The sequence below is a fragment of the Ceratotherium simum genome, chromosome 28 (genome assembly GCF_057802395.1).
Source record: "Ceratotherium simum simum isolate JZ-2026a chromosome 28, ASM5780239v1, whole genome shotgun sequence".
Lineage (NCBI taxonomy): Eukaryota > Metazoa > Chordata > Mammalia > Perissodactyla > Rhinocerotidae > Ceratotherium > Ceratotherium simum.
Window position 1 is genome coordinate 36,368,962 of NC_141927.1, and position 19,883 is coordinate 36,388,844.

Sequence of the window (19,883 nt, forward strand, 5' to 3'; positions counted from 1 at the left end):
TCTTCAACCCTGCCGTTTGGAAGTGATTCTGCTCTTTTTTAGCCTCAAAGCAGCATCAAACGAAGTGTAAGCCTCCTCCTGTACTGATTTAGGGGCTAAGACGGCCCACGTGCAACAGCGCACTGCACCCACCCTCTCCTCCCACTTCTGCTCTCACAGTCGTCTGCGCCTCCTCGCGCTCCTAACTGCCCTCTAGCCAAGCCAACTGCCGTTATTCGGGCTGGCATCCAGGACGTCCAGCCATGTTGTGCTTTCTGCTTCTGCTCATCGGGTTTATCGGGCTCCAGACAGACAATAGTAAGTACAAAAAACCCCTTCTCTGACCTCTCGGGGATGTCAGCTCTCCTCTGCGTTTCGCTCTGAAAGGCTGCATATCTCTGGGAAAGTGCTTTCTTGTGGGGGCTTCAGCTCTATAAGCCCGAGCCCACTCCCAGATTGCCACCTTCCCCAACCAGAATCCACACTGGATGCAAGAAGGCTTTCTCACACGTCTTGGGACCATAGGAAAGATAGGCAATGCCATGGCTCGAGTGGATGCCTCAAGATTGAAGTTTCATATGCTGCTCTGCATTTTTGCCCTCTGGACTGTTAGTTGAAAGGTCCAAAGGACCTGAGGTACCTGTACTCAGAGTGTTTGGGCCTATTGCCTCAGGGTTACCACAGCCTGCCCACAGGGCAATATTTCTCAAGCAGTATACCTATTTCCTTTTAAAAGTCTTGTAATTCTAGAAAGAGGTGGTGATTGAGGGTTTTTGAAAAAAGTGAAAATAGGAGGCGGCATCTAGAATATTATGGATTTAGATGAGGGAATAATGAAAGAAGCTACGAGGTGATGCGTGTTGCTCTAATAAAAGTTTTGCACCTTGCAGATTCTGAAAGACTACGTGTGCAAATTACAATTCCGGAGAAAATAGGGTCAACGTCAAATGGAGGAGTTGAATCACACGTAATTGAGCACTAACATTTTTTACCATCTAAAAATCATGTGAATATTTTGTTCCTAAGAAGCAAACCCGGCATTTTTCATCCATGCACACTGTTTGAATTTTATATTTATATATCCAATTCTTCTTAAGTGGAAAAGCCCTTTTGAAAATGAACCAAGATTAACAATGTTTCATAACAATATGGTGCAGTGATGCTTATTATCAAAGCTATAAGCCCCATCTTCTAAATGTGTTTCCCTCTTGAGTACCCTTGAATAATCATTGACCTGATCCACCTAAAAAATCTCTTTTCGCTCACTCGCCAGGGTGTATTTAGAGGACTTTTTGTTGTTGTTAAGTAACCCTATATGTTCCTTATATGGGATGAAGATCCTTTGATTCAATGAAGTGTGATATGAATGATTTTTGCACCTTGACTACAAATATGTTAATCATTAAGACTGTACTTTTCATGCCATCTTAGTTCATCTTGGTTCAGGGTATTGTTATTTTTTTGTTTTTTTTTAATTAATTAGAAAGTTTTGTATCTTTTTAATAGTATCTAGAATCATATCTAAAGAAGTGAAATGTGTTTTTTGAAATGCCACAACTTAGTTTTCTTCTTGGTTGGGTAGTAAATGTTTTGGTAATTTGAATGCAAATATTTCTGTAGCAACTACCCACTTGTCACCCTAATACAGATATTACAATCTTAAAAATTTCAACATATCATTTTAAAAGGAATGCATATTTATGAAAACTTCAAATTTAATCATTTAAATAGAAAAAAGAGGTGAGGCATTTCACAATATTTTAATAAAGTTTTATTTTTTTAATGCAAAAATATATGGAATTGCTTGGTCATATTAGAAAATATACATAGAATCTATTTAATGGAAAATATCTTCAACCAGTCATCACCAGATTGTATGACAGTAATTCCCAGAAGAGAAGTTGATAACAAAAAATCACCTGTCATCAACTGTCAAATTCATGAGAGAAAAAATTTGACTTTTTGTTAATGTCTCTATCCCCAGTGCCTAAAACAGCACTGGATACATAGTAAGAGATTAATAGTATTTTTTAAACCCATAAGGCTATTGTACTTACCTATTCAACAAATGCTACAAACATAATATGAGACAGTGTATGTTTATAATTATTATAATTAAAAAATAAAGAATATATACCATAAGAAGAGAATATTCACCTTAAAAAGACTAGCAGATTTTTTAAAAACATAACTGAATGAAACTTCTAGATGTGAAAAATATAATATGAAAGTAAAAAAATCAAGAATTGACAGTAAACCAAAGACTGCTGAAGAGACTAAACAGATGGAACATATACATAGCTAGGGGAAAAGGAAGAGAGAATTAGAGGCTTAAGGATAGAGTCATTGGAATTCGTGAAAGAGAGAGAAAAAACAAAAGCCTGGACAGGAGGTTGTATTAAACATAAATTAACTGAGAAATAATAATAAAAAAAATGAATCCTCAGATCAAGTATCACAACACAGAATAAATAAAAATCAAGTAATACCTTGACACAGTGAAATCAGAATACCAAAGCAAAGAAAATGTCTTAAAGGCAGCTAGGAATAAAAGATTATCTACATGGAAATAATAAAAACACTAATACCAGACCTCTCAAAATCAACAATAGGAATGAGAAAATAGTTAAATAAAAGCTTCAATTTTCTGACTTTGAATAAATTTGCATATAGAATCATTTACTCCAATGAAATATCCTTCAGAAATTGGGGTATATTAATTTTTAGATTACAAGAGAAGTAAATAATGTACTTCTGTAGGTAGAAATTGAAATTGGGACAGAGAATAACATAAAAGTAGGAGCTGGTGAAAAAGTAGTAAATATCTATAACTCAAAACAAAACAAATTGAATATACAATTGTAATTATAACAAAGAATAGAAAGTGTGTATGTCTCAATCTACTAAGGAATCAAAATGAAATTTAAAAACCATTAAATAAAAATTTAATTGATTAAATGTGTCATAAATTACATATATTTCAGATTGAATTTAAAAATATATAACTATAAAAGAAACACCTAAATCACAAGGAAATAGAAAGGTCTAACACAAAAATAAGAAAAATTATACAAAGCAAAGAGTAACCAACAATTAGCTTCTGTAGCCGTATTTTTATCAGGGAAAAATAATCTTGAAGGCAACCCAGAATAAAAGTATAAAAGACTATTAATAGGGATGAAAACGTGGACTTAGTGATAATATAGAGCAGAAATTTGAAAAAATGAATAATACAATGAATAAATGTGCCAACAAATTTGAAAACCTTGAGAAGATAAGCAATTTCCTAGAAAAACAAATTCATGGGAAACAGGGAAATATGAAAATGCCCAAGACTTTAAAGAATTTGAAACTGTATTTAAAAGTCTCTTTCTTTCTCCTCAAAAATACAAAAACAACAATTAAATCTAAGAAAAGCACAAGCTAAATTATTTTACAGATGAATACAACCAAACATTCAAGGAAGCCATAATTATAATCCCATAAAAACTCTTTCAGTGAAAAGAAAAAGAGATAAAACTGCCCAACACATGTTATAGAAGCAATATAACCTTGGTACCAAGACAAACAAGGACAATATAAGAAAGAAAATTTGAGACAAATTCACTCATGAATATATTTGGCAAACATAACAATATTAGCAAATCTAATATAACAAAGTATTAAAAAATGACCAATGACAATATGCAACTTAAACCTAAATTGTTAAGATGATTGAATCTTGGAATATCAATGAATAGTTGCTTTTAAAAATTATATGAGGAAAGGAATATACACATAGCATTAGAAGCAGAAAAATTATTGGTCAAAGTTCAATACTATCTATGATAAAAAAATCTTAGCAATAGAAGAATATAACCTGACTTTGTTAATCCTATAAAATAAACATCCCCAAAGCTACAGCATACTTCATGACTAATAGTAAAACTAATAGTAAAATATAAGAACAATTTCTTTGACTATTATGAATAAAAGAAGGATGGCTATCATGGCCTTTTCTATTCAACATTATACTGGATATTATAACCTAGTTGTAAGATGAGGGAAAGAATAAAAGACTTGGATGATACACACAATAAAAGACACACATATATATACACACAAATATTTAATAATATTTATTGGTAAGTATGTACACATATATACACAATACACACATACTTTTGCCAAAAATATGAGTTACTTGCCAATAAATATTTTTTAAAAGGTAAAGACCTTTTTAGTATATAGTAAAGCTTTATTGAAAGATATTATACAACCACTAATAAAAGTGGAGAGATAGATCATGTTTGCAGTGAAGAATACTCTGATTTTCTTAGGTTAATTTTCACCAAATTTATAGATTGAGTATAGTTCCAATAAGGAATTTCATGGAAATTGGCCTAACTTGACCCTAATTTGACCCTAATTGACCCTAATTTCTGGAGGATATTTCATTTGAGAAAATGATTCTATATGCAAATTTATTCAAAGTCAGAAAATTGAAGCTTCTATTTAACTATTTTCTCATTCCTATTGTTGATTTTGAGAGGTCTGCTATTAGTGTATTTATTATTTCCATGTAGATAATCTTTTATTCCTAGCTGCGTTTAAAATATTTTCTTTGCTTTGGTATTCTGATTTCACTATGTCAAGGTGTTACTTGATTTTTATTTATTCTATGTTGTGATAGATGATCTGAGGATTCATTTTTTTTTATCATTTCTCAGTTAATTGGTTGATTCTAAAATTTATATGGAATGGTAAAAAGTAAAAAATTGTCTACTTTGAAGAACAAGAGAGTACTTCCTTTTAGTTCATGTCAAAACATATTTTAAAATTTTAGTAATTAATAAAATGTGGTACTGTTTAAGGACAGACAAATAAATTAATGTAAAGGAATACAGTGCCTCCAAAATATCCATACACATATGAAAACTTATTTGATGCAATGGTAGCATTGAAATCAGTGGATAGAGAATGGACTAGTTAATAAATGGTGAAGGCACAGTTGATTAACAGTATGGAATAATAATAAACTGTATATTAATGCCACATCTTACACCAAAATTGATTCAAGATAATTTAAGTGCATACATCTGAGAATAAAATACTAAATATTTGGAAGGTAAGATAGAAGATTTTTAGGACCTTTAATAGGGAAGGATTGAATCAGGAAAAAAAAAAAGCACAAATTCTTAAGTAAAAGATTGAGGAATATCTAGATTTAAATACATAAATAAATAGCTACCATAAACAAAGTGAAAGGTGTTTCAGACTCATGGAAGATATTTGCAATCCAGATAACACAAAGGGTATCTAAAATATATCAAGAACTCACACAGATCAATAAGATAAAAAACAACAAAACAGAAACATGTACAAAGTTAGGAACTACAACTAGGTGTTAAAATTGAGGGGGTAACAAACATCAACCAAATACACAGATTGAGAAATTTACGGGGAATTGCCAAATAAACACAATAGAGTACTATTTTACATCATCAATTGCAAAAGTTAAATCTAACAGAACACAACATGGTTAGAGGATATGAATAAAAGGATAATATTCACTATTTGTGAATGTCTACATTGGTATGACGAATTTGCAGATTTAAAATTTCAAGTGAAGCTGCAAAAGTATGTCGCTTTAAATTAAAGAAGTCCACTCATAGGTTTAATTTAACATATACCCAGCAAAGATGCACAAGGAGACGTGTCCAAGATTATTTATTAGATCATTGCTTAACATAGTGAAACAAATAGAACTAAACATCCATTAATAGGATAGATGAATAAAATGTGCTATATTTAGAAAATGGAATATTATACCACAAATAAAATAAATGATAAAGCTACATGTACTGATGATGATGATGATGATGATGATGATGATAGCAAATATTTACATAGTGCTTAGTATGTCTGAGGCAGTGTTTTAAGCAGCAGGTGTAATCCAGCAATGAAATATATAACTTGTAGAAGGATTACATTTACGTAAAGTTAAAATTTATGCAAAACAAAACCATCACTTAAACATCCATAATTAGTATAAATATAAAAATATGCATGGGAATGATAAACATGAAATTCCAGATGTTGGTTAGCTGGGATGTAAAAAAGGGAATTAACCATGAGAGTGATTACTTAGAGTACTTGAAATTATTTTCAAATACTTGTAATGTTTTTTTTATTTTTTGATATAAACATTAAAGACAAAGAATTTTATAGAATTTTCTTTCATGTTTATTCATTTGAAATGTAATAATTAAAAATAATAATTAATTGTGGCTTATAGAGACATTCAAATGCCTTTGAAAAAAACATCATGCATAAAGTTGAAATATTGAAAGCTTTCCTCCTGAGATCAAGAAAGAGACAAAGATGCCCACTATTACTTTTTCTATTTATCATGGTCCTGGAAGTACTAGCCAGTGCAATAAGAAAAGAAAACAACAAAAATTAAAAGTGGGTATAATAATTGGAAAGGAAAAAATTACACTATCATTATTTGCAGATCAAATGATTGTATACAAAGTAAAATCCAAAATAATCTACAGGAAATTAGAAATAATACAATAATTTAGTAAATTCTCTGGAAACAAGATCAAACTATAAAAATCAAGTGTATTTCTATTCTGCACAACAAAAATATAAAATGAAATTTTTAAAAAGATACAATTTACATAAAAATCAAAATCTAACAAAGATAAGCAAAACCTCCTCGACAAAGACAATAAAACAAAATGAGAGGAATTAAAGACCTAAGTACATTGAACATATCCCATGCTCCTGGATTGGAAGGCCTAATAATGTAAAGATGTCAAGGCTCCCCAAATTGATCTATAAAGACTGAATTGTCTATTTGTTAAACATCTTTTCTTAATCTTAATATTAATAAAATAGATCGAGTATTGCATCCAAACTTAGAACAAATTTTATAAAATCTACAAATATAATACATTATCTGCTGTTAATTCTTTGCTCTACCATATAAATTTTCTCTTGAGTAATTCGTATTCTTCCATTTTAAGCTTAAGATTTGCAATGGCCTCAATATTTGTTAAGCTAACACAATTATTGGATGAAAATCATCAATTTTTCAGATTCTATTTTATTGGATAAATTTAAAAATTAACAAATTACACAAATCATGTCTTCCATCCATTTTTATATGAAAACCAATATTTTAATATCACATTACATTGAAATAAATCAGTATTAAATTATAAATTTTCCTCTTTTTATTGTATTAGTGTGCTTTAGAATGTAATTATAATTGATGTAAAATGATAGTTTTCCTTTTAGCATTCTTCTGACTTTTCCTTTTCAATATCCTTTCCTGCCAGGTGTCCTACCACGTTGTAATTGAAGGGAAAACATACACTGTGAACCTAAGGCAAAAGTAAGTAATCTACATTATTTCATCATCTGTCTCTGTTCTATTTATAATTATCCAGAATGTAATTATTTTCATTTGTAAATGTTTCTAGTTACTGGTTGTTCATTTATCTCTCATTTTATTTTTTGAAAAATCCTTTTAAGTCTGTGTAATAAATATTCTAGAACTTGAATCCATAGTGTATGCTCCCATCTTCCTTCTTCCCAGTAGCACCAGATTTCTATTTGGCTATCCACGTGGTTTCATGGAAGATGAATTTTGATAATTTTCTATCTTTATCAAAACATATATAGGATTTGTTTTCAAGTTTCCTTACATTCAACTATATTTCAAAGAACATAGGGGATTTTGGGGTGGAAAGAATAAAGACAGTTTAAAAAATAATAGTTTACTTATCATATCAGAATGTATTAAGGACTTAGATTATAATTGTAATTAGCCAAACTCAATCCCATGCCAGCTACTGAAGTTGGGAAAAACAAGCATACCGTACTAAGGAATAAAGAAAAATCAAAATTCTGGTGATCCTTTTTTAAATGATAAGAATGGACTTCTAAAAATAATGACAGCTAGAATCCTGCAAGTGAAGTTACCAAATCAACACAAAAATAAGAAATACATCTGCATCATTTCTAGAATTCATACCTGCAATCCTTTTATATATCGCAAAGTTTGGAAAATGTTTTCTACATATAAAATGTAGAAACTACTTGAAGGAAGAAATACATAGGGAAAATCCAGATAGAATCTCACAGACCTGAATTAAAATACAATAATAGTAGTACATTTCTTAAGCTTCATCTTTTTTATATTAGGGAAAAAAATGTATAGAATATACAATATCACTAATGATGATGTGATTGATAACTCACATACTACACACTCTACAATTAATACTTTTCTCTCACACAAGCAAAGTGTATTTAAATAAAAATGATTATACACTAGAACACAAAATTCTTTTGAAGAGTAACCACATTCTCAATGACCAGCACAATAAAATTAGAACAGAATTGTAAATGTTTAATCAAAGAAGAACCAGCTATTTGGAAATTAAATAGAAGTTGCCAAATAACTCTTGGCTCAAAAAAATTTAAAACATTGTTGCAAAATATCAATAAAGTAACCATAAATTGAATGTTTTAGATCAAACATTTTAGATGTGACCAAATCTATAATCAAAGTAAAATGCAAAGATTTTGCTGTTTTTACATTTTTATATGCAACACTGGAAATAGATGAATAATACTTGGTTGGTGGAGGAAGCAGAATAAGGTATTGCCAGGTTGCCCTGCTGGTGGAGTCATGAAGCCTTCAGTCACCATTGTTATTGATCTGCTGCAAGCCCTGGCAGCCCCTACCCAGGGTATCTTGGTAGCTAGTTAGTTTCAGGCTTAGCCAACAGTTTGTATAGGAACAGGATGATACCGCTTGCGCTCTCAACAGACTATGAGGCTTAGGCTGTGTGCAGAGTAGCACCAATCTGTGCCTTATCATGGCAACTTGGCAACCCCCTAGGGCCTTCAAACTTGAAATTAGAACACTCGGGATCAATTTTATCACATCGCTCAAAGATATTCTTGCCAAACTCAGGAATAGATCTTTCTTTCCTTCCTTCCTTCCTTCCTCCCTCCCTCCCTCCCTTTCTTCCTTCCCTTTTCTTCTTTCTAAGGAAGATTGGCCCTGAGCTAACATCTGTTGCCAATCTTCCTCTTTTTTTCCTTTTTTTTCTCCAAAGCCCCAGTACATAGTGGTATTTCCTAGGTGTATGTCCTTCTAGTTCTTCTATGTGGGTCGCTGCCTCAGCATGGCTTGATGAGCAGTGCATAGGTCCGCGGCCAGAATCCGAACCAGCGAACTCCGGGCCCCTGAAGTGGAGTGGGCAAATTTAACCACTACACCACTGGGCCAGCCCCTCTTTCTGTTACTTTTGAACTCTAAATAAATAAATCATAATGTTGGTATTCTTCCACAGCTTATTTCAGTCACTCAAAATAGCGTCTGTGAGATTTATCAATATTGTTGCAAGTAATTCCAGTTTATTCATTTTTATTACTGTATGGTATCAAATTTCATGATTATACAATTTATTCTCTTATTTTGGACATTTTCTTTCTACTGTGGAGATATTAAAAATATCCAAATATGAAAACATATATTCTTGGCACATGTGCACAAGATTTTCTAGGACATATAATTAAGCATAGTTCTGGACTGTTAAATAATATGCATTTTCATAATTATTATACATTTACCCCAAAGCATTATACCAATTTATATGCCCCTATGAATTGCATATTCTGACTATTAATAATGGTAGATGTTTTAAGTTTTCAATAACTGATTATGTACTAATGTCTTAGTGTGATTTAATGTGTATTTCTCTAAATGCAAATAAGTTTGAGTACTTTTTAAATATATATCAATCAGCACTCTGGATTTTCTCCTTTGTGAATTACTTATGTTATACATTTTGTACTTTTTAAAAGACATTTCTAATCTGACTTTTTCTGTCCTATTTTTAGCCATTATTTTAAATTTTTGCCTAAAAGTCTTTTGTCCATGATGTGTTTTTCAGATACCTTCTATTCTGTGCCTTGTGATTTCACACTTACAGTATTTTGGTAAAGAGAATTTTTCCTTGGTGACAAATTATAGTTGTATCTTGTATAAGAAATCCTTCCTTATTTCAAGGCCAATGACTAAATCTTATACAATCCTCTAAAATAATTTTAGTTTTGCCTTTCATATTTAGGTCTTTATTCTATCAGAAGTTGACTTTACAGTATGCTATGAGGTAGAGGACCAATTTAGTTTTTCCTCATGACTTCTCAATGTCTCAATGACTTGATTGAATCTTCTCTCTTTTCTGTATGTATCTGCTGTGTGACGATGGTCACATATTGCACATATATATGGATATATCTGTTTCTGGACTCTCTAGTGCAATTGTTGGTCAATTTGTCTCTTTACGATAAATCTTGGTAGCTTACATATAAGGTCCTTCCATCTGTTTCTTCATGGGGTTTTCTGGCTTTTCTTACTGCTATTCATTTTCATATAGTTTAGAATCAACTCTTCCACAAGGAAATGTCCAGGGACGTTGATTGTGACTTCCTTGAATCTACACAGCACTTTGGGAAAAATTGATCATTTTACAATATTGTCTTTTCTGTGTATGAACATGGTATATCTGCCCATTTATTTAGATTTTAACACTACTCGATATATTTTCATGATATTCTCCTTTAAGATCTTGCACATTTATTTACATTTTCTCTTTAGGTGTTTCATACTTTTGATGCTATTGAAAATGTTACATTTGAGAAACTTTATGTTCTAAATGTGTTTCCTGTGTATGAGAATGCAATTGATTCTTATATATTAGATATATATATCCATAAAACTTACTAAATTCTCTGGAGAATTCTAGTAATCTGTTTTTGGAAATATTGTACATTTATAATCATCTCATCATTTAATAAAGGCAGTTTCATTTCTTTATTTCTAATCTATAGGAGTTTTATTTATTTTCCTAGTCTTATTCTGCTGGGTACAAGGAACCACCAGTATAATAGTGAATTGAAGTGGAGACAGAATGCATTATTACCTTGTTTACTAAATCAAATAGGAATATTTCAGTGTTCATCATTACGTATGATATTCTGATTGTCATAAAGACATTCATTCCATTCTTTGCTAAGTGTTTCCATAATTAATGGATGTTAAATTTATCAAACGCTCTTCTGCATTTGTTGATGATCATATATTTTGTTTTAATCTGTTACTGGAATTGACTTTCTAATATTAAACTAACCCTTATTTCAGGAATGAACTCTGCTTGGTTTTGACATATTATCTTTCTGCATATTATTTAATCAATTGCATTTATTAATATTTTGTTTAGGGTTATTTTATCTATAATTATAGTTAAGATTGGTCTATGCAGAAATTACACTGGGTTGCATAATTAAAAGGACTCACAAAAGATTTATTACATATCAATACGATTTATTTCAGAAATGATATAATGCGAAAGTAGGAAGAAGAAAGCACAGGGCAAGATTAGGGAGGTCTTATAGTTGCACAGAGGTGCTTCATTCTCAGGAAACCCAAGGCTCAAGTTAACTGATAGGTCTTTTCCATCCTACTGGTCACAGACCCAAAACCGGTTAAAAGAAATGTAGAGAATCTATGTATTTTTGATAGCAATATAGACAGCTGATTCAGACCTTTATGGGAATTTTACTCTAAACAGATTATTATAAATCACTAGTTAGTCCATTTTATTTCTGTCTTGGCAAATTGTCCTTCCATGGCTCCAAGCATCCCTAGAGATAACCACAGGTCTACCACAGACCAGCTGTAAGTCAATGCTATGGTTATAGCTTGTAATTACAGCTTATAATTGTCTTTTCTCAGGTTATCTTTTCACTTTCTATCCCTGGAGAGCGACTAGAAGAGTATTCCATCTTTTCCTGGTTTTTGAAATGTTGACTGTTTGGTAATACTCACTTGTGAAATTAACTTCACCTGGAATTCCCTTGTTTAGAAACTTTTTTGACTATTGATTTAATTTCTCTAAAAGTTTTATGATTATGCAAATTTTCTACTTCTTGAGTCTGTTTTTATACATAATATTTTTCTAGGTATTCCTCCATTCAATTTAACACTTCGATATATGGTATATAGTCATTCATAGTGTCCCCTTATTTTTTCAAAGACTGGTATTTCTGAGGTCTTTTGCCCTCTTGTATTTTTATTTTTTTATTCTATTTTATTTTTTTGATGAGGAAGATTGGACCTGAGCTAACATCTGTTGCCAATCTTCATCTTTTTGCTTGAGGAAGACTGTCTCCAAGCTAACATCTGTGCCAATCTTTCTCTATTTTGTATGTGGGATGCCACCACAGCATGGCTTGATGAGCAATGTGTAGGTCCACTCCCAGGTTCCGAACCCGCAAACCCTGGGCTGCCAGAAGTACAGCACACAAACTTAACCACTATGCCATCAGGCCAGCTCCCTTCTTGTATTCTAATACTAGTTATTTCATTCTCTTTTTTTTCTTTGACAAATCTCACAATAACTTTGTCAATTTAATAATGTTTTCCATGAATTAAATTTTGTTTTGTCGATCGTGTACATTATATGACTTTTGTATTATTGCTTTGCTTCTAATTTTTTTGTGTTTATTTTGATCTTTGTTTATAACTTCCTTAAATAAATTCTAAGTTCATTATTCATCAATCATTATTATTTTCTAGTTTAAGAGTGTAAGGCTAACTTTTTCCTCTAAATACTGGATATATAGAACTTTCTCTAGTTTACCATTAGCAAATATGTTCTAGTTTATATTACATTTCTTCTTTGGCCCATGAGTTTCATTGTATCTCTTAGTATCAATACATGTGGCACTTTTCTAGTTATTATTTCTAATAATTTTTGATCATGGAATATTCTCTGATTTCAATCCTTTAAAAGTTGCCAAGGGGCTGGTCCAGTGGCACAGCAGTTAAGTGCATGCACTACACTTTGGTGGCCTGGGGTTTGCAGGTTTGGATCCCAAGAGTGGACCTACACATCACTCATCAAGCCATACTGTGGTGGCGTCCCACATACAAAATAGAGAAAGATTGGCACTGATGTTAGCTCGGGGACAGTCTTCCTCAAGCAAAAAAAGGAAGATTGGCAACAGATGTTAGCTCACGGCTAGCCTTCCTCACAAAAAATATAATTGTTCAGACTTACTTTGTGGTGTAATGTGCATTCAGTTTTTGTAAATGTACTATATGTAATAGAAAATGGCATGTATTTTGCAATTATTTTTAAATCATAACATAAAATTCTTCCATATTCAAACTGATTTTTTAATTTATTCTATTATTCTGTAATATGTATATATATATTAAAATCTTCCATAATGATTTTCAAATTGACAAGTTTCCTTGTATTCTGTAAATTTTGAATTATATATTTTGAAATTATAAAAATTTCAAATAAAATTTTTAAATAGTTTATCTTTCTGGTGAATACAATTTTAACATTATGAAGTGACTATTTTCTATTAATGGTTTGTCTTAAATTTTAATTTATCTGATGTATATATAGTTACATTAAATTTGTTTTGTTTAGTGTTTGTGCACTATACTTTTCCTATTATTCCCTTTCAATTTTTTATCCAGTCTAGATTTGTTTTATTGAGTCTGAAATTTTTTCTTTTAATCCAATGCAAATTATGATTTTTACTTTGTAGTTATTATTCTTTTCATATTTTAAAAAAATCATTGTCTACCTACAGTTATGAATCCAAGAATCCAAGCTACCATTTTCTTCTAATGGTTTTTATTGTTTTCACTTTCATATTGAGCTCTAGGATTCATCCAGAATTGATGTTCATGTATTTTGTGAGCATAGGTGTCAGTGTTCAATCATTTTTCCATATTAGCATCCAGTGCATCCAGCACACACTATTGAAAAAGAAAAAAACCATTCCTCATGGCACTGGAATGTCATCTTTATCAAATGACTGTTTATAAAGGGGTCTCTTTCTGGACTCTTTTTTCTCTTCTGTGTATGTGTTTATTCTTGAGCCTTTTTCATCTATGTCAACAGCACACAGTGTTAGTCTCAATGCCCAGCCTTGTTCTACAGTTTCAGATGTCCTTGCCTTTCTTAATCCTTTGATTTTTCATGTAATTTCTGAAATAATTTTATTGTTATTTCCTTTTGTACCTTTTAGCTTATATTCCTTTTTACTTTCATTGTCTCCATTTTAATGAATCTATTATTTTACATTACACCATTTTTCCCTCAATTCAATTTTGTTATACATTCTTTCACTATTCTTTTAGTAGTTTCTCTAGATTTACATATTAGTCCCTAGGTTATTGACTCTAATATACATTATTATTTTCACCAGGTACCCTATATTGTTAGATCATTAAACCTTTTAATTCCACTTACCTTCTTCTACCTTTTCATTATTTTTTCATGCATCATAATCCTGCATACTTTTAAACCCTAATGAGATATTACTATCATTTTTGTACAGTCATTATTCCTTTATACTTAACCATAAATTTACCCATTCTGGTGCTTTTCATTTTTCCCTGCATCTCTGGTTTTATCTGCAGTTAATTTCTGTGTGTCTCAGAAATTCTCTATATTTCTATTACAGGTCTGCTTGTTTTTGATTATATTTGTTTGTGTTCATTGTTAAATCTTTACTCAACCATATTCTTGAGTTTTTTTTTTTTTTTTTTTTTTTGGTGAGGAAGATCAGCCTGGAACTAACATCTGCCAATCCTCCTCTTTTTGCTGAGGAAGACTGGCCCTGGGTTAACATCTGTGCTAATCTTCCTCCACTTTATATGGAACGCCGCCATAGCATGGCTTGACAACCGCTGCATTGGTGTGCGCCTGGGATCCAAACCCCGGGCCGCCAGCAGCAGAGCATGCACCCTTAACCGCTATGCCACCAGGCTGGCCCCTACTCAACCCTATTCTTAAAAACTTTTTTACTGGAATAAATTCTAGGATGAGTTTTTAAAAATAATTTTGGTCCTTTAAAATTATCATTCTATTTTCTTCTGGCTTTCTTCATTTCTATTGACAAGGTAGCTGTTGGTCTTGCTGCTGTTTCTTGGAAGATAACATCCTTTCTTTTTCCTATTGATACATTGAGGGTTTTATTTTGGTTTTCATCAGTTTTTTAAAAAATACTTGAGTGTGATTTTTCTTTGCTTTTATTGTAGTTGAATTACACAGAGCTTACTGATTCTGTGTCATCAATTTTGAAAAAATATTGGCTCCAGTTTTCAAAGATTTTAAGTTTAGCTCCTTGGCCACTCTGCACAACTTCAAAATTTGGCAAATGATTTTACAGGGAGAGAAGCTACATATTTGATGTGCCTCAAATGTTTAGTATTTTCGATCCAGTCCTGCATGACCACGAAGAGTTCTGCTTGTTTCTAAGCTTCCCATTTGTAGCTTTCTCCTTGCGCCAAACATATATATTTGGCTTCTTTCTTGGCCAAAAAACAGTGCCTGCATATCACTAGCTAAATTTCCTTATTGGACTTTCAACTCAGAATTTGTGTGTCCCCTGGATCCCCACCTCCCTGTGGGTCATTTTCTCTTTTGTGACAACAAGAATGCAAAAAATTTTGTTCTGCTTGTCTGTGATTTGTCTCATTGACTTCTTGCTTCAACAAATCCAGACTGTCAGGGCCGGCCCCATGGCGTAGCGGTTAAGTGCGCACACTCCACTCCTGGTGGCCTGGGTTCGGATCCAGGGTGCCCACCGATGCACCGCTTGTCAGGCCATTCTGTGGCGGCCTCCCATATAATGTGGAGGAAGATGGGCACGGATGTTAGACCAGGGCCAGTCTTCCTCAGCAAAAAAAGAGAAGGATTGGCATGGATATTAGCTCAGGGCTGATCTTCCTCACACACACACATAAAAAATCCAGACTGCTATTGCAATCACAAATCTTTGTGTTATACTTATTGGGAAAATGAAAATGGGATACCTACACCCACACTTTTTCTTTATAGAGCCTTTTAAGCATATTGTTAACATATTTACAAATAATATATTTTAATGTGAGATCTCGATCTAATCTCTTGAATTCATGTCATATTAATTCAATATTTATTGACCATTTGTTATTTTCCAAATATTCTTCTAAGTGCTTGAGTTGCGTTAGTAAGCAAAAAGGATACAAATCTCTGAGTTTACATTGTTATCAGATGAGACTAATAATGATATAATAAATAAATGGATTAGGAGGAATGTTAGAAGGTGATAAATGCTTAACAAAACACAGAGCAAAGGAAGAAGTACCATTTGGAAATCCTATGTCTTGATAATTGGGAAAGCTGCATTTTTTTAAATAAACTTGTCATGATAAGCCTCACTGAGAGGTCTGTGTATAAGCAAAGACTTGAAGTAGATGAGACAATGAGCCCTGCTGAAGAACATCCCAGGAAGGGGCAACAAGTGATGCAAATATCCTGAGGTGAAAGCTTGCCTGTTGTGTTTAAAAAACAGCACAGTAAAGTAAGAGCAGAGAGGTCTAGAGACTAGGATTTTTGAGTAAAATTAGAACAAAATCCATGTGTTCAAATTCAAGTAATCTCTGTGTTTATCCCCCTCTCTCTCTGTCTATAAATATAATAAAATAAATATCTTTTCAAAGTAAAAGCTTAGGAGATAAATTTTCTGTTAAATACTTTTTATCTTTATTTTACAGACCTTTTTTACCTCATAATTTTAGAGTTTATGGTTATGATGGTGCAGGAAGCATGAAAGCTCTTGAACAACAATTTCAGGTATGATTTTTATTGTCTGTTTTACCGTTGTTATAGGAGTTTCTGTAATCACCTTACTTAGGATCCACATGATGCTCGAGTATAGATGGTTGGGGTTATGTTTTGTTTTGGCGTGAATTTAACCATTTTCTTTTGATGATGTGTCTTGAGTTAGCTCTAGTACACACATGATTAACCAAAACAAATGACTGTGATGTTTTTAAGCTATTATTTCATGATGATGTACATGTATGTGCTTATGTACTTGAGGCAATAGACAATATGCTGTGAAATACTTAAAATGAGAAAATATGACTTAAATCAGGAAAGCGAAATCTGAGCAGAAAAAAAGAATGCAAAGACTTGTCTTATGTTTGGGGATCAAATAAATACACATGGAATTTCATGCACATTTAGGAATCAATTAAATTTTCATATATTTGGAAAACTTTTGGAGCTTCATTTAATAATGTCTGAAATTTGTTGTAAAAATAACAGAGAAGTGTGCATGAAATTGCGGGGACTACCCGTGTCTGAAGTGCTGGTTTCTTTTCATCTTTGCCCTTCCTTACCAATTCCTGTTGTTTTTTCCTTGCATTTTTGATTTCTATGCAGTGAATCAACCAGAACTTTAAAATTAAAGCATTTTTATGGAGACTAAGTTTTTAACAGAAGAAATAATACATATTGTTTTAAATTTTGCCCAATAGAGTAGGCAAATATATGTGAGTCATCTATGGAGTAGTCTATACAAATATATAAATAATACATACTATCAAACAGTGTTATGATATATGCAAATATATGTGTGAGAGAGAGAGAAGAAGAGAGAGACATGGAGTTAGAATCAGAGACAAAGAGATACAGAGAGCCACAATATCCCACAGCTGAATTTTATACAATTGTGCCATACCTAACAGTAACTCTGCTTCCTACCACCCAGGGGGAAACCATGAGAGATAAATATATAATTAAAAAGGCAAAGCAAAGAATGCTTTATTAATAAGCTAAATGTAGTAAGTTGTTGAATGTTGGCCTAAAATGTAGTGAATATATGGTGCCATGTGATAAATTATGCTTGCCAAAGCTGTAGACCTATCTCGACTGTAGGAAAGATCAGGAAAGTTTATTAAATTAAGTTAAAAGCAAGTAAATTGTTTTTCATGAAGTCTGCAAATGATTTTCATCCCTAAAAGTCATATTATCTTCGTAAGTAAAGGCGTCTATGAGGGAACAAATCACTCAGTTAAACACAGAAAGAATTTGTTCCCAGTATGTAGAGCTTACAGGTGTAAGCCATTCATCATTGTCTTAGACTTTATGATCTCTTCAGGACAAACAGAGACATATTCATCATGATTAAAAGGTAAAATTTCCAGGATGGCATAACAATCCAAAATTGCACGTATGCACATAAAAACAGACCCCAAATTACAGGAGGCAGAAATTGACAGAAATTAAAAGAGAAATAGATAGTATATTATTATAATTGAAAATTTAAACGTTCCGCTCTCAAAAATTGATAGATGAGGTACAAAGAAACTCAGCAAGTATGTTGATGACTTGAGCAGAACAATCAATCAACTTGATCTAATCAACATTTGTAAAAGATCACATACAACAGCAACAGTATACACATTCTTTTTGAGTGTAGATAGATCATTGAACAAGACATAATAAAGGAAAACACTGCAAGAAATGACAATGATAAAAATAAGAAAAAAACTACAGAATGATATTGTATAATAATAATAATAAGCCCTTTGACTCCTCCATGAAAATTTTATCCTATGTTGACCTAAAAATGATTTATTTATTGATTTCCAACTTTTACAATCAATGTATTTATAAGGTGGATATAACTTAAGTGATTGTTCCAGAGTTGGAAATGTTATCAATCTGGATAATATAAACCACATTTGGAAGAAAGTGGACAAAAGCTGGTGGAAAGGTAGAGGTGTTTTACCTTAAGCACATAAAGTATGATTCATTTAGACAAAGTTCTACATGGGCCCACAGTAAAAAAAAATACAAAATAATCCATTATGATGATATGTCAATGAAATATGTAAAAAAAATGAGACACTGTTTTAGTCTGCGCAATTAACATAAAGAAACCACACAGCAATTTAAACAAGGAAAGTTTAATATAAACAATTATTAACTATAACAGAGATTAGAGTAAAAAATAATAGGTAAAAATAACTCTCAAGAACATAGGAATACCAGATACAAGAAGCAGCCTGGCAACCCTAGGCCTGGGATAAAGAAGATAATCTCCTCATCCAAGAGTTGAGATCCAAATCTTGTTAGAAGGGGCACAGCCATGGATCTCTGAATAGCAGGACGTCACTGTGGTGGTGTTCCAACAAATCTTGCTGTACAATTTCTCCTTGGAACTTTCTGGAAATCTGCCCTTTAAAGTAGCCAGGAAAGCTGTTCACAAGGAGATGTCTTACCAAAGCCACTCTGCTACAAAAGGAGGGGGACCTAGATGATGGGAAGAAATACTGGCTGGTGGGTGCTAGTGACCACCATGCACTGAAAGATCTGGGTACTGGAGAATCTCCAAGCACTGAGGGATCCTGGTGTTGCCATAAATTGTTCACTCTGTAAGAGCCTACCAAGCTAGCACACTAGAACCAGGAAGCAAAGCTCTCTGCTCATGCTCTCCAGCGACCTTTACTGGTGAAGTTTCAGTGACACCTGTCAAAGGAAGAAATAATTAAGGGGCCCAGATTCATTTGCACAAAGTAGGCAAAAGGTTAATGTGAAGCTGAGTGGCGATACATCAATAATTGACACAGTCTACCACTTTGACTACTCAGCTTCTGTATGCACTCTTTTACACACATTTGAACTCTGGTAAAACAACGAAATCCTCCTACATTTCTATTTAACAGGATTCAGCTATCTTTTTTACAAGCGAAGAAATTCTCACCCTTCCCCCAAAATGGGGAGATACACACCCACAAGAGTTGTTGTGTTTATTGCTAGCTATATTAATTTCTCCTCAAATTCACAGTTCTACTGAATACTATGTTAACTGGAGATTAAATTAAATTGTCAAGTTAACCTCCAACAACTTGTATATAAACTAGTAATAGGAAGAAGGAAAAGAAGAAGAAAATTGCTGGCATATGCATATAAAACATACATACACATTTAACAAGCAAAGAGAAAATATGCAAAGCTACTGTAGTCTTCATT

The 19,883-nt window shown here is 32.4% G+C and overlaps 1 protein-coding gene across 1 annotated transcript in view; it reads left to right on the forward strand.

The window, feature by feature from the left end:
- Positions 1-242: 242 nt before the first annotated feature.
- Positions 243-19,883, forward strand: part of LOC101387766 (disintegrin and metalloproteinase domain-containing protein 2) — a 131,077-nt gene continuing 111,436 nt past the window's right edge. The window contains exons 1-4 of the mRNA XM_004441182.3: positions 243-297; positions 870-946; positions 7,308-7,363; positions 16,616-16,694. Coding sequence (XP_004441239.1) covers positions 243-297; positions 870-946; positions 7,308-7,363; positions 16,616-16,694 — 267 coding nt within the window. The remainder of the gene's footprint in view (positions 298-869; positions 947-7,307; positions 7,364-16,615; positions 16,695-19,883) is intronic.